Source organism: Rhipicephalus microplus, chromosome 4 (assembly GCF_043290135.1).
Source record: "Rhipicephalus microplus isolate Deutch F79 chromosome 4, USDA_Rmic, whole genome shotgun sequence".
NCBI lineage: Eukaryota > Metazoa > Arthropoda > Arachnida > Ixodida > Ixodidae > Rhipicephalus > Rhipicephalus microplus.
The window spans coordinates 30,222,401-30,239,668 of NC_134703.1; the positions used below are offsets into that span (position 1 = coordinate 30,222,401).

The window sequence follows — 17,268 nt, forward strand, 5'->3', positions numbered from 1 at the left end:
CCAATGTTGAATACACGACCACAACATACGCACACTACTTGCGAAAGGGCATTTCTTTCTTTTTCTCTGATGGTGGTGATGGCGATCGAGCCCCTGGCGTAGTACACGTGACCTCCAAGGAGCGCGGCGATTTGGGGGGTATCAGTAATTGATGGACCAACCCTTTTTGTTTTTTGCTTATAGACACTTTTTTTTTTCAAGTTTTATTTCGACAAACAGATTGGTTAGGTCGTTGCACTTCAAATTTTTTTTATTTGCTCGTCGATTCGTCTTCATTTTTTCTTAGGGTACGGGGACCGCATTCCAACTGTACCGCTGGGGGGTAGAATCTTTTCTGATCACGGCCAAGTTCGGCGTGCACCTATTATGTGCGGAATTAAAAAATCGAATTTTTCGTGACCGAACTGGGGGTGCTCCTACTGTGCGAGTGCAGTGATTATGCGAGTGAATACGGTATACACATTGGTAGGTGTTTTTACAGCTGATGGACCCTACACTGCAGTGAAACCAGTGGTACAGAGGGCTACATACAGGCTAGTATACACGTATTCATTAAATTTGAATCAAAGCGAACTTGAATACTGTAATATTTATTTTGAATATTTGGACCATCTGAATGTCCTCACAAGCCTAGTATGTAACATGAACATACCTTTATTATTTCTGATGCTTACTATAAACGTAAATTTCTTACATTATCTTATGGACAAAACATGTGTGCTGGTTTTATTTACTGTATTACTATATCTGATACAGTAAAAGCTTGTTAATATGTACCCTTTTAGAACATACTAATGATTAAAATGGGTTGAGCTAGAGCGTGCAAGCTTGGTGATTACCATTTACGCTGCACAATTTGATCAAAGCAGCGTAGATACACTGAAGGTGCCCTAGCTTGCCTCTGAAGTGGTTTCAACAGAATCTAGGCCCCTTTGTGTGTAGGGCATTTGGAAGCCTTGAAACTCCTTCCTTGTTCTTGCTTGACAGCTCCCCACTGTGAGTGAAATGGTGGATGGAAGCCCTGCACTCAACAGGGTTATCTGGACACCTTCAGGACACCAAGTGGCTGTGGGTGACGATGCTGGAAAAGTGTGGGTCTACGATGTTGGCGAGGTGAGCTTTCCTCCCAAGTTCTTCAAGGGTTCTATATTTTGGCGACTGTCACCACTTCGCCACTTCTTTTAGTCATCACAGGTGCCAAATACCAATTGCTTACAGTAGACTTGTACATTCCTTCATCGTTGCTTTGAAAAACAATTTCATCTTGCCATTACAGTCATTCCACTGTATTCTGCAATTGTGCAGCTTCTTCCTCCAGTTTTACACCAAATAACTATTTTGAATATTAGCTAAATTTTTACATAACAAAGTCAAGTGGAAGCATTAATGGCTTTATTGAAAAAGTTTTTTGAGGTTTAGCTGTGTAATTTTCTGAACATTGTAATTTCCTCATTTAGGCACATTCGGCATTTAACGTTTGTGAATTATTACTCACAGCAGTGCTGAGGTCTTCTATTTAGGTGTGTCTTCACAGCTTATCAATTATCAAAAATAATTTTTATTTGAAGAATTTGTCTTTATTTCACATTGTTGGCCTTTGGGGATGTGTAATATTCCAACACGTTGCTGTAGTATTACAGGGTGACCGAAATAATTTTAAAAAACAGTGCGCATCTTCAAGCAAGCCTTGTGAAGCACAAGAGACCGTGCAAGTGGCATGTGCCTTGGCATCCCCACATTGTCATGTTCTTCGTGCTTTGCTCATGCAGCAACTGGCGGTGCCAAAGAATGACGAGTGGTCCAGGTTCGTGCAGTCTCTTCAAGAGCTCAAGAACAACCAAGCTGACCAGGAGCTTGACAGCTTCAACCTCGCGCCAACAACAGTGACTTTGTCGTCGTCCTCACCACTTTCCTCTTACGCCTGATCAATGTTCTCCTCGTGTGAGGACAGCTGGAGGTGCCATTCTGCAGCAACCACCGACCACACTGCTGTGCAGCTAATTTATGCTATCGCATGCAACGCTGTAATTTAAAGAAGTCTATGAACGCTGGGGGTGAAAGGAACACAGGTTTTCTGTTACCACTCTTCTTTGTTGCTCGTGTGGCTGGAAGAATGTGGGAAAGGGTGAAGGTTCTGCTCACGTGACAGAACCTGCGTGTGTACACATGTACAGAGTAGGCATTTCTATAGAGAGAGAGAGAGAGAGAGAGAGTAAATTAAAACTCACATGCAACAAATTTGGTTGCAGTCCTAGTGTTTACCCCTTTCCTTGTTGCACGCCCCCTTTTGTGCATACACATACGGGTTACACCGCCGCTTGTCCCTGTGGTCTGTATTAAAGGGGGCATTGTGTAGCATTTATAAATAAAGTTACGATGATGTGCATATTTATTGCTCAGCAAATGGTCTCGCAACTTGCTCTCAGTGATTACATGGCTATCAGCCATGTAATCACTTTCTTCCTCGGTGGTTTGAGAACTCCTTCACCAAGTGGATTTGGCTTCTCACTTTGAAGTCTGTACAGTTTCACGTTTATGTACAAAGTAACGTTAGTTTTGTGTGTAGACACTTTGCATAGATATACAGTTGAACACCTTTATAACAGAGACAACTCTGTACAGGAGACCCTCCTGTGTCCAACACTGAAATAAGGGTTGATAAGAAGAGGACATTGTACTTTGCTTATAAGAAATACCTCACGCAAGGGACGACAACTACTGCCAGCTCCACATCTCTTTATTAAGGGGTTTCGCTGTACTGTATGGCATCGCAGCTACCACAGGGTCACTGCCAGTATCATGTGTTTGTAAATGCTAGGCTTGTGCGAATAGGGAATTTGAGGTTCGAAGTGAATAGTGATTTTGATCGAATAATCTCGAATTGAATTGTATGTATGACACATGAAAAAGGGAATTTTATAATGACCTAACTAACCTGCACAGTATTTCTTTCTAATCGAAATAGGTGCTCTATGCAAATGACTTTTTTTTTTTCAATCAAAGAAAGTCGAAACAACCTTGAGTAGTAGTTTCGACAGGATGCGAGTGATAACCTGTAAGATACTTAACATTTTAAAATTTATTATACTTGGATCATATAAGTCGTCATAACAAGCTTAATAAAATGAAGAATTGATTTGAGGGCAACAGGATCCTGCAACACCTTTTCAAGTAGCCATGGAGCCAGTAAACATACTTGTTGCCTCACAAATTTACCGCCGCAAAGTTTCTAGAATCAGCCCAGTATGAGCGGAGTTTCAAAAATTTGTTGCACGCTGCAATTGCATGCTCTCTTCTCGTCCCGACGAAATAGCTGGAAGCTAAGCAGGGAGGAATGGCAAGGCGAAAAAAATAGGTCACATGCACCTCGTGACCCTAGAGCAGCTTTTTTTTTTTTCTTCGAATATGTTGCTTTTCAGTGCAATTGCGTACAAACTCGTAGACAAGCGGCGGCCCCGGTAACGACGAACCCGCTATACTCAAATCATCCAATGGCTGTGACCAGAGTCGTATATTCCTTCTCATCTGTGGCAAGTGATTTTTGAGCTTGTGGCACTTGCCGAGGGAAGGAAGCAATTTTTAGCCATGAAGATTTATTGTGAATTACAGGCCGCGTGCTGCGCTACAATATTTGCCTCGCGTGTTCTCAGTAGCCTCGACTACCGATCGGCACCGTTTTCTGACCATGTTGAGCAAGTGCTGCATGGCCCCTTTAGATTTCAAGGGGGCTTCGCGGCAAAACAAATATTTTTTGGGTGGGTGCTTTCACGGCTTAGCATGTGTACATTGCAGTGAAACTACCTTTACAGGCGGTGACATGCGGATTAATATACACCTATTTGTTCATTGCGAATACTTCGAAAATATTCGATAATTTAAATTCGTTCGAATATCCTATTCGTTCGAATATCCGAAGCATTCGAATATTCGCACAAGCCTAGTAAATGCTCATGTGTCGGACATTCTCATATGCAAGTAAGCACTCGCCCAAAAGAAAGCAGCTTATTTTAAATATTTAATGGACATTTTCTCCCTCAAAGCATTACATACGTATTTGCAGAGTTACTTCTGTTGGGGTTGCACAAGTGTGCAATGTCTGCACACTTCCTATACAAATTAAGAAAACTAGCCCCTTAATGTAAGTTTATGTATTCACTGTATTACTCCAAACCTTCTCAAAATAATGTTATTAACCTTGTCGTATGACTCTGTGTACACTATTGGCATGTGGCACACTGTGGGGGTATAAACACTGTCATCCTTTATGAAAGGGAGTACACGAGCGTATGGCGTGCGCTCTGCGGTGGCTATCTGCAGCACCATCAACCGACAGCTAAAAAAAGCACGTACACTTTTGGGGGACATCATCTACTGGCAAACATTATGTGTCCTGGACGTTGGACTGCTAGATAACGCTCCCAGTCTTGTATTAAAATGGGCAATGCGACCAAAAGTAGAGGTGCTTTTTTTTTAGGCTGTTAGTTGACGGTGCTGTAGGCAGCGACTGGAAAGCACAAGGCACACGCTCGCATGTTTCTTTTCATGAACGATGACTGTGTACTTGAATATCTTTGATGCTCGCATTCATGCCAATCCAAGATGGATTAGATGAGTTCACCTAACTGGTGTCTTTGTGGTCTATAGTCATTCATTGGGCCGCAGAACATTGGCTCTTTGCGACTCCTGTCAGGCTGAAAAAGGTGCTATTTGGGAACTCTGGAGTTCCGATCTGCCCTGATTGGCCGGCTGAAAGAAGCACTGCTCAGCACTCGTAAGCCTCAATTGGCTTCACTCAGCCAATCAGAGCTTCGGCTCTTTGCAACTCCTGTCAGGCTGAAAAAGGCGCTATTTGGGAAGTCGGGAGTCCCGATCTGCCCTTATTGACATTGCCCTGATTGCCAGGCTGAAAGAAGCACTGCTCGGCACTCGTAAGCCTCGATTGGCTTCACTCAGCCAATCAGACCCTGAACGTGATTCGATGTCTACTTTACTATAAGTAATGTAGTAACGGTGATCTAAAAGCACAGTTGTGACCTGTGGCTGACTTTCCTGTACTCTATGTCTATGCACCACCCTCTAGGCATAACACAAGCAACATTGTGGGGCACAAAAGCATTTGCATGTTGCATGAGACGGTGGTTTGTCCTTAGACACATGTACAAAGTAAATAATCTCGGAAATTTATAACTCAACGAATTCAGGGAATCAAGGCTAGCATACTATGAAGTTGCAGCATGTGACTAGGGCGTACATTCTGAAGTAACCCGTCAGCCAGCTCAGGACATCCTTTCACTTCAGCATCGTGAAAGAGAAACTCAATGGCTGACAAAAATCAAGCAATAGGGCAAATTTCTCCAAATGTCCAGCCTTTTGAAAAGGCATGCTGTATGTAGTGTACAGCTTGCTGGGGTAGTCACGTTAGCCCTCTTGACATGATTCGAATGTGAAAGAGCAAGCGATCTGCTGTGTGCATTACTTGTGACCAGTGCCTTCACATCTCTGCCATTGAACCTGTTTTTAGTTAGGGGCAGACATGCGAGGTTGCCATTCATTACGAGCATTTGTGCCACAACTTTGTGCATAGTTCTGCTGAAGCCAACATACACACTAGCACAAATGGCTGCTGGGTGGCTTTTATTTGCTGGGGCTCGGTTCATGGCACAGCTGGCCACCTCTCACCATTCTGGTTGGTGAAGGCCCCAGGACAGTGCTGGGTAGAAAGCAAACGAGGCAGCAGTATGACATGCAGCCAGCCTTGACAAACGACCGCTCCATGGACTTCTGACGCCCAACTCCAAATGGCAGGTGAAGTAAGTAGCTTAGTTTGTTCATTGAGAACTGAGGGCTGTTTTATTATTTTTTCTCCATATTCCTTGGTCAAACAAAGTACTTTGAGTGCGTATCAATCTGTCTATATCAATCCAATTAATCATTTGCGGTCGTTTCATTGACGTAATTGGAATGATCATCACAAGGACATGACATGAAAGTCTTGCCATGCTTGTCACTTACTACATGACTGATTGATGTGGGGTTTAACGTCCCAAAACCACCATATAATTATGAGAGACGCCGTAGTATATAGCTCCGGAAATTTCGACCACCTGGGGTTCTTCAACGTGCACCCAAATCTGAGCACACTGGCCTACAACATTTCCGCCTCCATCGGAAATGCCGCCGCCGCAGCCGGGATTCGATCCCGCGACCTGCGGGTCAGCAGCCGAGTACCTTAACTAGACCACTGCGACCGGGTTTTACTTCATGACAGTCGGACCCTTTCCACAGAACACCTCTCTGTGCTCCCGCGGCCGTTTCTTTAGCGTGATTTTCTTTCTAAAATTGGTGCCAGCGCAAGTGACAGATCATGGCATGAACACCTTGTTATGGGTGCGTAAATGCGAAGCATTTCTCTGCGCCTACGGTGTCGTTTTGGTCAAAACTAGCAAAAGCATGAGAAACATGGATTAAAGAAGTGAATGGGACCAGAGCATTGAGTTTCACTTTCATTGTATGAAACTCTATGGACTAGATTGAAAAAGTCTGGATGAGACCACCGCAGCGAAAGCATGTCCTCCGAGATCATAATACTGTCATTGAAGCGAACCTCTTCGCGTATATATTTTTTTCTACAAGCTAATGCTGATCAATAATGTGTTTGTTTAAAAATAAATGGTGGTTACCTACACTTTTGCAAGGAGTGTCTTAAAAAAATTTACTTGCACCTACGCTCACGCTAGTTGCAATAGAAGTCGAGCTCAGCCAATCCAAGCTTCGTGGGTCGGCTGTCGGTAGCCGTTAGTTTTTCGCTCTACGGCGTTACGTCTCATACGTCTTTGATAATTAATTCATCTAACACTTTAACATAACATAATGGCATACGCAGTAAGGTGAGTACACGATTAATGCATGGCAAAACTCTAACTTGCCGTCACGTCGCAGTTACGGGAGGTCTCGTCTGTTATGCCCATGTGTCGAATGCGAAAGCTGGCCCTCTGGTTTGGTCGCCTCGGATACAGCTGAGCTTCTAGCACCAGTCCGCTCTCCTACTAAATATTTAGACGTGTATAGGGAAGCTGGCGCACTCTTCCGTAGTTTGAATGGCAGGAGCGCTCAGCAAGCTGTAGTCTTGTTTCACCATAAAACGGCAAGGTTAATGAGGGCACTCCCGTCAACTCTTCTCGCAGTAGCTGGCGTACTCTTCCATAGTTTGAATGGCAGGAGCGCTAAGCAAGCTGTAGTCTTGTTTTACCATAAAGCGGCAAGGTTAATGAGGGCACTCCCGTCAACTCTTCTCGCAGTACGTGCGAATTAACGCTTAAGGCTGCACATCTGCAGCTAAGAGAAGTTGTAGCACGCACAGCTGAGTTGCAGTACATTCAATTGAGTTGTTTCTGTTCGCTTCAGGTTCGCCAACAGAGCAAGTGCTCTGTCGCTTCTGCGACCAGCGACAGCTTTGCCCACTGCCTGGTATGACCAGTTTTCACAATATTGTTTTGATAATTGTGACTTCGTTAAAGTGCTCCTGAAGTGATTTATTTCTCGCTTTTAGATTACTTTTTTTTTTTAGAATTGTGTGGGTCGGTCCGGATCCCGTGAGCTACTACTGCGTTCAATGTTCCTCTACTGGAGAAATGTGGGAATGCTGCCTTGTTATTACGACATATTGTAAATATATCCTTTTAGTGTGTCACCCGTGAGGTGCCACACAGGTTGTTAATCTTCACTAACAGCTGCCTCCAAACATTTTTCCTCACTATATTTCGTGTCAGGACACCTGTATAAACACCGAAAACTGGCCCCTTTTCTGAGCGCCGCGGGAAAAGGCAGTGTTGTAGCATATCAAAAACTTGTGCACAAGACAGTGTGCTCATTAATGTGGTATGGGCAGTGAATTACTGTGGTCATGTGGGTTCACTGTGCTGCTCTTCTAGGGAGCTGCAGTCTGCAAACATAAAATGAAAACATTGATCATCTGAAGTAATTTTGTATTTCCTGTTACGGTGCCGACCGCTGAGAAATTTTTGCATCTTGTGTCGACTTGGCATACACACTGTCGCAGCCTCGCACCTATGTCGGCAATGAGCCCGAAGCAAGCAGAAGCGACCGAGTACTTCTTCAAGAAGAACAAGTCACTGAAGAGGCCCTTGTCTCCCCACCTGAGCATCTATGCGTAAGTATATGTTCTGACTCCTTTTTTCAAGCCATGTCTTATCGCAGTAGTACCGAACAATCTACAGCAACCTTTTAAGTGTATCATACAATGTTGGCATTATGTATAGGAACAATATAGTCACTATTGTACTCACTTTCATGTCTTGTGAAGTTGTGCCATATGATGGTAGCAAAACCCTTTGTTGTACAGTAAGGATATGGTGCTCATATTTAATACCTGAAGGAAGGCTTGAGCATACTGTAGATTTAATTGGGAATGCTAGGCATGACTTGAGAGATCATTTTGCAGGTTTTTCTAGGTTATAGCTGTTTTCTTTCATTTACCGAGCTGCAATATTTACTTAGAGCCATGGAAAAACTAGTGCTAAATTGCAGTATATACTTCTCTTCTGGAAGAAACTGGTACCTGTAGAATTATAGAGTAGCATAATGGAAAGTGTCGGCATTATGTGGAGCCTGTGGGTTCGTATTCGATCTTCAAAAAGTCAGCTGCCCGAAAAGATTGAACATGGGATGATTTCATGTTTTACATGTTGCTCGTAAAGTCCCATTCTGGCGTTCTGTTTATATGTAGCACCTAAAGCTAATCGACCTGCTCAACAAGCTTCGAGGCAGCTTTTCTATAATGATTGTGATAATGTCTGTGTTTACTCCCTTTATAATTGGCAACTGATAGTGTTGTCTTATTCTAACCAATTAAAAATAAGAATGCAAGGTGGTGATCGGCACTTTATATAATTGCTGATTATGCATGCTGTGCACGGATGTTGTCACCTTATTACGGGTGTTTAGCCATGCATGAAACACTACTGAACAGTCTAACAACAGGTTCTGAAGGTTTTTGGATCAACATTGATCTTGGCTTTCCTGCATAGTAATATATATTGAGAGCAAGCAAATCTAACAGTTTTTTTTTTTTTTTCAGGCCACAAATGACATCAATGCTTTCACTGACACACAGGGCAACTGGCCTAACCATGACAGCTGGTATGTATTCTTTTCCAAGTTTAGCATATTTTCCAGATGGTTAAACGTCTGTTAAAGGTGTTCTGAAGAGTCAGTGAATACTAGCTTGTCTGTCTCCAAATTTCCTCTCTTTTTGATTGTGGAAGAGGTTGACTCGGCTAAATTTTCTTTGGCTGTTCATGTCGCCAGTGCAGCCCGCACATTGTTGTTCCTTTCGTCCGCAGGCGTGTACGGCATCGGTATGATGCCATTTATGTGCTCCCACCACTTCCCGCACTATGTGGAGGCTCTGCAAGCTATGCACATTTGGCCCGTAGTCACTTTCCCGGTGAAGCTTGGCCTGGCGTTTTGCCTCTCCTACCACACCTTTAACGGCATACGTCACCTGGTGAGTTGTTTCTCATGGTACCAACTGCTTCACCTTTGCAAAATGTCCCATTTTTCTCATAGTAATTTTTCACTGACTGCTTCATAGACTGCTGGTTCTTCATAGACTGCTGCTGGTTCGGTTACCTTAAAGGAGCCCTGCAACACTTTTCCTTTTGTGGTGTCTTGATTCATATGCTGTTGACTTGATCGAAAACGGTAGCTTCACTAAATGTCTAGCATGATTCATACATTTCTAATGTTAGTCTAGAATCCTTGTCAAAAGAGGAGTTTTATAAAAACAGCAATGACTGAAGTGCACAGACAGGATAATTTTTTTTTTATTTATTTATTGGTACCTCAAGGGTCCTGAGGGACATTACATGAAGGGTGGTTATTATAAGTGAAGAGAAAACGATAAACAATATAACAATAAACATCAATAAGACTAAAATACAAAATGTAGATACAGATGGCGGCAATAAAAATAAGACAATCCATTTCACAAAGGCAAGTCCAAAGGCATCAATTCATGTATGTTCGATAGTATATCGGAAGCATGTTGCATCACAAACAAGTGCAACATCTTTTGGAAGGCCATTCCAAGCAAGAATAGCCTAATAAAAAAAAGAAAAAAAAAGCGACCTGGTGTACCGTGTTTTAGGCATTTCATTTTGTCATTTGCTGTATAGTTGGGCTTGGGTTTAACATCAGCACTCTATTATCTGGAACGAAAAAAAAGAGAAAGGGAGAGCTACACCTCTTTGCAGCCACATTACCATCTCCGTTGTGCACTAGATATGATATTCACTCCTTGAAACTTTTTCACACTTTTGTTCACTCATCATGCTGGCTGTCTAATGATACACAATTATCTGCCAACTAGTCATCATAATCTTAACATAAGGCCATTTTTTGCATCAGTAATACATTAAAATAGTTTTTTTTCCAAGAATTGTTGTTTACTGGAACGAGCTGGTGCAGTTCACGAAATGAGTATGGCAGATTTATTGGAGGCACTTGAATGACATAACGTCCTGCTTCTCTCGTGGTGTACCCGGTTGTGCTTAGGAAATATTTGTTCTGTTGAAGATTTTGTTACCCTATTGTTTTCATGATGTACCTCACTGCTGCAATAGCCCTGCGTTGGGCTACAGTATTCTAAAATAAATGAATTAATAAATAAATAATAGCTTTACAAGCCAGCTGCCGCTCATGAAACTTTTGTTTTCAGGCCTGGGATTTGGGCCTTGGCTTTAGCCTCAAGGAGCTCTATGCCACAGGTTTTGCTGTCATCGGCCTCAGTCTGGCGACAGCTGTAGTGTTGGCCTTCAAGTAAACCTCCTTGTGTGTGGCAATCAGCACTTAGAGCCCACTGACACGGCACTGCCTTCTATAAGGCTGTGCATAGAGAGGAAAAGAAAAACGGTACAACACCAATTCTTGACGTGTTGTCTTATTTTCTGATTGTTAATAAAATACCTGCAACAAGTGTGCATGTTGGTGATGGAATAGTTGGCGATTCATGATCGGAAAAACTGACTGCAGAAAACACATGGGACAAGGAAAGAAACGACACTTGTCCGTCTGTACTCACCAAAGTTTTTCGAGTGTGGCTTTGAAATACTCGTTCCTGTGTGCCGAGTGTCACCATGCCTCGTAAACTGAGTGAATGAGCACAGAAAAAGATAGATTGAGGTGGAATGTATTGTGTGCATTTTTATCAATCGGAGTATAGTCAGGTGGCGCAAAGTTTCGTTTTATTCTGATGCAACCAGTTGGAGATGTCCTCGGCACATCTTGGCAGAGCTGAAGTGCACTGAAGCTTCACGCATCCTTTCGCCCTTCTCGCAATCACTGTGAAGCATTCAAAACGGTTCAGCCAATGCCCAACTATTGCACACCCAACAAGCCACTCCTTTGAAGTTCAACAATTACACTGCAATCGTTCTTATAGCAGTGTTCAGCAATTTCAGCAGTACAATACCCATATGTAAATGTGAACATTTCATGCCTCTGGGGTTTTTATGCTGTCTGGCAGCCCCAAAAATGCAAATAGAGCTGCACTCGAATTTCGCATTAAAGGGTGCAGTAGTTGGTGGTCATTTTTTACTGTTCATACTCAGTTTAATTAAAGCATGCTCATGGTAATGAATGCAAATCATCAAAAAATAAACACGCATGAACAGAGAGAACAGTCTCCCCCTTTTTTAGCTTGATCTAAATGTCGAAGCAACAACAACAAAAAACAGACAAGAAGCAGCAGGATTAGGCCGCAGAAATAGAACTCAGAAGAGGATCTAATGCTGCACTGGCACCACTAGTCTTGCATTGCCAGTTTTTTATATATTGCCTCCAAGTGCTGCGTGTGCAAGTGTTGTGTGTTGTGTATATGCCCAAACACTAAATATATGTGTATTTAAAATATGTAGTATACACTTAAGTAGTCACATATAACAGTGTAGCTTTCTACATTGTCTTGTGTTTTATAGCACACATTTTTTTCAAGAAACTAGATGAGTAAAAAAAAACACCACGCCTGCATGGAAGGCCCAGCACAGTTACAGTGAAAGCTAGAAGAGCAGCCTTTTAGAGCCTTTCCTAAACACTTATTGGGTAACTGCTGCAAGCACCTTTGCTTGATGCCTACTATGGCATTAATATAAAAACTTTAGAGTAATAGGCTGGCATTCGCTATGCTATTTTTCCTCATTATTCTGAAAAGCTTGGTGTCCGCTAAACTATTGCGAGGAGGTTTATGGCAATCGTTCATGCAGTGGCTGGCGATGATGAGGAATTATGCCTGAAGTGGATATGCACCCCAGTTAATAGCTGAACGAAAACAAGCTTTTGTAGTGGGTTAGAGCATTTGACGACCCACTCGTTACACTATTTGCATTGTGCGATGACTGCTTGTTCTTTTGCTGTTTTAAAACGCTTTATAAGTCTTATTAACGCGATTGCTTTCCCGACACCAAGCCTGCCTAGGGCAAGTTCGCTAGCAAGTCCCAAGCACCGGCATGGCTCAGTGGTAGAATACTGGGCTGGCACCCAGCGAACTCGGGTTCGAGCCCCACTGTGTCATTAGTAGTGGGTTTTTTTCTGATTTCGCGCGATGTGGTTACAGACACCGGTGTTGGCAATGGACAACTACGGCTCTGCGTGAGACTGGAGTTGTGATCTCATAACAGCTTTCGCTGTAATAATTGTGGTGTAGCTGAGACAAGTAAGAAAGAACTAGGGAAGACTGGATGGAACTAGTTTATTTTCTGCTCATCATCCCAATACATATATTTCCAGATATCTGCAGAAAGAGGGGGCACCCAATGTTACACTCCGCTAAAACTGAATGGGTAATTTTCGTATGTGGTAATCGTGAAATATGCTTAAAATGTGATAAAAGTGTACCATTTCTGTGGACAGTTCTTGCGTGGAGTCCACAATCTCTAAATACTCCTGAACACACTAAACAAATGAAAATTTTTTAATGAATGTTTTTAACTTAATATAAAAGTTACTGCAGGCCCAGGTCTTGGCATCAGGGCGAAGACATGAGAGGTGACGAGTGTCCACCGTGTACGCAAGTGCCAAGGGTGCTTTGTAGGGTTGTAACATGTGAATAGATGACACTGCAGACAACTTCATTGCTGTAAAGTACTGCTTGGTTTTATCACCAACTTGGACCAACAGAATTAAAATGAATATGCATACGTGTTCATGCGCAATAGTTCAAGAAGCTCTGTTGCATACTTTTGAAATCTGGTCGAAACAGGAAGATGATTAGGAGAGAAAATGAATACAGGAATGCCAAATACTGATTGCTGCCTTTTGTGAAACTATTTCAAGCAAGCTGTCCTTTGATATCATCTGAAGTACTGCTATTACATTTTGCTGCACTGACACGTTGAAAATGCACTGGCTTACTCATAGCCACAAATGCCTGGTTTCTCCAGCTTGGTTAACCTTCCTGGGAAAAAGAAAGAGCGTCATTGGCAAGCAACATCGCCACCGCTTGGGTACTGGGTGCTGGGCTTCGCTCGCTCGGCTCGTGCTGATCATCGCCGGCTTCAGCTTGACCGTTGCTCTTGCACGATCGTGTTTCTTCGTAGAACCACCGTCGCAACAGTCGTCAATAAACCCTTCTTCAATTGGTGGAAGGTGCTGACATTCCCCGTCGCCTGAACCTGGGTGCTGCCATTCGCCGTCGCCTGAACCTGGAGCTGCGCAACCGTACGCTACCTCCCATCATGGCTACCAACAACGCGCAACCTGGCTCTTCCACTCCATTCCCCAGCAACCCCGGCGTTCTTCGTTTGCGAGAGCCCAAGGTCTTTAGCGGAGCTGATGAGACCGACGTGGAAGACTGGTTCGCTAACTATGAACTGGTGAGCGCAAACAACAAGTGGGATGACGCGGACAAATTGACTTACGTCATCTTTTACCTCACTGACGTGGCCGAAATGTGGTATAACAACCACAAAAACGACATCACGACGTGGTCCATCTTTCAAACCTTGTTTGCTGACGTTTTTGGCCGACCCGCAGTCCGCAAGTCCAGAGCCGAACAACGCTTGCGGATTCGCGCACAAAAGCCAACGGAATCTTTCACCAGCTACATCGAAGACATTATTGGTCTTTGCAACCGTGTGAACACCACCATGCCCGAGTCGGAGAAGATTCAACACATCCTCAAAGGGATAAATGACGGTGCATATCAGCTGCTCCTGGCCCGTAATCCTGCCACCGTTGCGGAACTTGTCACTTTGTGTCAAAGTTTCGACGAGTTGAGCAAGCAGCGCGCTCTGACTCGGCCATTTTCCTCACACGCCGACTCGATCTCCAGTCTCACCTCTGTTCCCGACCACTCACCAACCCTGCAAGAGATTAAAGACTTTGTGCGTGAAGAAGTAGCTCGGCAACTGTCGTTGATTCCCTTCACGCAGCAGCCGCCGTCCTCTCGTCTGCCCTCACCACTCCGCGACGTTATTGCCGAAGAGGTAGCTCAGGCTGTTCCCGTCGCTGCCCACCAGCAGCCTGTGGCCATGCCTGTTGCCCATGCGCCGGCTATGCAGCCCGTGGCCGCGCCTCTCACGTATGCCCAGGTGGTACGTAGCAGACCCCGCCAGCAGCATTTGCCACCCATGTCTTCAGTCGCTCCCCACTCCGCCCCATTTTCGACACCTTGGGCCGCACCACGAGTCAGCAATTCCTGGCGCACTCCTGACAATCGACCGATCTGCTACGCCTGCGGTACTCCAGGACACGTGGCACGATATTGTCGCCGTCGCTTCCAACCACTCCACGACGCTACTCGGCCGTTACCGTATGACCCACAGCCCATGCACATACCTGCTCCCTATCCCTCACCGCAGTATGGATGCACTAACTTTCCTGAGTCTCGGTCACACCAGCCTCAAACTCACTCTCCCCGCTCCCCATCTCCTCGCAGGCGATCACTGTCCCCAATGCGCCCTAGACCCGCTTCCTCCAACCGGGAAAACTGAACGCCGCAGTTCCAGAGGCAAGAACTGCGCCGTCGTCGAAATGCTCAAGTCCTCGCACTTCACCAGCTAACGTCGTCGCTATATCTGTCGATGGTGTTTCTACCTTTGCCCTCGTCGACACAGGTGCTGCCGTTTCTGTTATATCCGCCCAGCTCTGCCGCTCCCTACGCAAAGTGACCACGCCGCTCTCTGGACTATCGCTTCGTACAGCTAGCGCACAACAAGTTCGACCTCTTGGCACCTGTACGGCCCACATATTCATCCAAGGCTCTATGTACGTTGTCGAGTTCATCGTCCTTTCGGTGTGCTCGCATGACGTTATCCTCGGGTGGGACTTTCTGTCAAATCATCATGCCATCATCGACTGCGCACGCGCTGAAGTTCAATTTTCGCACCTGTGTGACGAACCTTTGCACGAAACCCTTGAGCGGTCGCCAAAACTTGTCGTGCGTGAGGACACTGAAATTCCGCCAGCCTCTCTTGCCGTTGTCCCGGTTTGCTGCGATGACTATAACGATGCTACAGTAATGTTTACACCTTCCGACATTTTCATGAGCCGCAGAGCCGTTTCCTTGCCTTTCGCTACACTCGACGTCACTGCGGGCCGAAGCAATATTTTCGTCCACAACCCCCTTTCTGCACCGCTTACGCTACTTGCCGGCGAATGTATCGGTCGAGTGGAGTACCTCGAATGCTCGCGGACGCAAGCATTCTGACGCCGACGCCCTGTCGCGTTCGCCTTTACCTCCCGACTCGGCCTGCGGAACCACTGGTATCTCCATCGCATCTCTCGACCTCGACTCCTTTACCAGTGAACAACACAAGGACCCGTGGATCGCTTCTCTTTTTAACTGTCTTTCTGGATCATCAACCACTGCGGTACCACGATCTCTCCGACGTCAAGCTGCTCATTTCGCCATTCGTGATCGGCTACTACACCGACGCAACTACGCCCCCGAAGGTCGTAAGTGGCTCTTGGTTGTCCCGCGCAGCTTGCGATCACAAATCTGCGCCTCCTTTCACGACGATCCCCAATGTGGTCATGCCGGAGTTTTCAAAACTAACGAACGCATTCGCCATCGCTTCTACTGGCGCGGAATGTATAATTTCGTTCGAAAATTCGTTATGGGCTGTCCTGGCTGTCAACGTCGCAAATCACCGCCTTTCCACTCGTCCGGTGCGCTTCAACCGCTTCCGTGCCCTGCCAAACCTTTCGATTGGATCGGAATTGATCTCTATGGCCCTCTACCGACAACATCAGATGAAAATCGGTGGATTATAGTCGCTGTGGACCATTTAACACGCTACGCTGAGACCGCCGCCCTTCCAAGTGCCACTGCGCAGGACGTAGCATCCTTCATCCTTCATCGCTTCATATTACGACATGGTGCACCTCGAGAACTACTAAGCGATCGAGGTCGAGCCTTCCTATCAGAAGTCGTCACGTCTCTGCTTTCTGAATGCCATGTTGTTCATCGCAAGACCACGGCATACCACCCGCAGACTAACGGGCTCACGGAAAGATTTAACCGCACCCTTGGCGATATGCTCGCCATGTATGTGACATCCGATCATACTAACTGGGATCGCATTCTTCCATTCATTACGTTCGCATATAACACCGCGGCACAGTCTACCACTGGATTTTCACCTTTCTTTCTTCTTTATGGACGCGAACCATCCCACACCATCGATACTCTCCTTCCATACCGTCCTGACGCATCCGAATGCCCATCTGTGTCCGAAGCTGCCCGAAATGCGGAAGAGTGCCGTGAACTCGCACGCACCTTTACGTCTCGAGAACAACAGCGCCAGAAAGAAAACAACGTCGACTCTTCACAAAGCCCCAGCTATTCCCCGGGATCACTTGTATGGCTGGCTGTTCCTTACCAAACCCCCGGCATTTCCTCAAAACTCGTTCCAAAGTACGAGGGCCCATACCGCGTTTTGGAGCAAACCTCGCCGGTGAATTTTCTCATCGAGCCACTTTCCCCATCTGACGACATGCGCCGGCGTGGACGTGACATCGTCCACGTCGCCCGCCTTAAGCCATATTATAGCCCTCTGCCTCCAGACTCTTAGGTCGCCAGGATGGCTCTTTTTCGGCGGGGGCAAATTGTGAAGAAGAAAGAGCGTCATTGGCAAGCAACATCGCCACCGCTTGGGTACTGGGTGCTGGGCTTCGCTCGCTCGGCTCGTGCTGATCATCGCCGGCTTCAGCTTGACCGTTGCTCTTGCACGATCGTGTTTCTTCGTAGGA

At 45.4% G+C, this 17,268-nt stretch overlaps 2 protein-coding genes across 22 annotated transcripts in view; both read left to right on the forward strand.

The window, feature by feature from the left end:
- Window positions 1–2,404, forward strand: part of LOC119171813 (dynein, cytoplasmic 1, intermediate chain 2a-like) — a 47,206-nt gene extending 44,802 nt beyond the window's left edge. For all 20 annotated transcript variants that reach the window (XM_075892418.1, XM_075892420.1, XM_075892422.1 and 17 more), the window contains 2 exons: window positions 988–1,113; window positions 1,770–2,404. In XM_075892418.1, the coding sequence (XP_075748533.1) occupies window positions 988–1,113; window positions 1,770–1,925 (282 nt within the window). In that variant the 3' untranslated portion in view covers window positions 1,926–2,404. The remainder of the gene's footprint in view (window positions 1–987; window positions 1,114–1,769) is intronic.
- A 4,334-nt stretch (window positions 2,405–6,738) lies between these two features.
- LOC119171814 (succinate dehydrogenase cytochrome b560 subunit, mitochondrial) lies at window positions 6,739–11,016 on the forward strand. Of its 2 annotated transcripts, XM_037422669.2 has the most exons (7): window positions 6,784–6,887; window positions 7,405–7,467; window positions 7,568–7,665; window positions 8,060–8,170; window positions 9,098–9,159; window positions 9,363–9,526; window positions 10,739–11,016. In XM_037422669.2, the coding sequence occupies exons 3-7, from the start codon at window positions 7,613–7,615 to the stop codon at window positions 10,841–10,843; spliced, it is 495 nt and encodes a 164-aa protein (XP_037278566.2). In that variant the 5' UTR covers window positions 6,784–6,887; window positions 7,405–7,467; window positions 7,568–7,612; the 3' UTR covers window positions 10,844–11,016. The 2 variants fall into 2 exon arrangements, with proteins under 2 accessions (XP_037278565.2, XP_037278566.2); XM_037422668.2 differs by lacking the exon at window positions 7,568–7,665 and having other exon boundaries at window positions 6,739–6,887.
- The last annotated feature ends 6,252 nt before the right edge of the window (window positions 11,017–17,268 follow it).

Bases quoted from the DNA above. Each gene is read 5' to 3' on its own strand.
- LOC119171814 (XM_037422668.2), top strand. The intron at 9,160-9,362 runs GTATGTATTCTT...TTTCGTCCGCAG, and splicing joins TGGCCTAACCATGACAGCTG to GCGTGTACGGCATCGGTATG. The intron at 9,527-10,738 runs GTGAGTTGTTTC...TTTTGTTTTCAG, and splicing joins TTAACGGCATACGTCACCTG to GCCTGGGATTTGGGCCTTGG.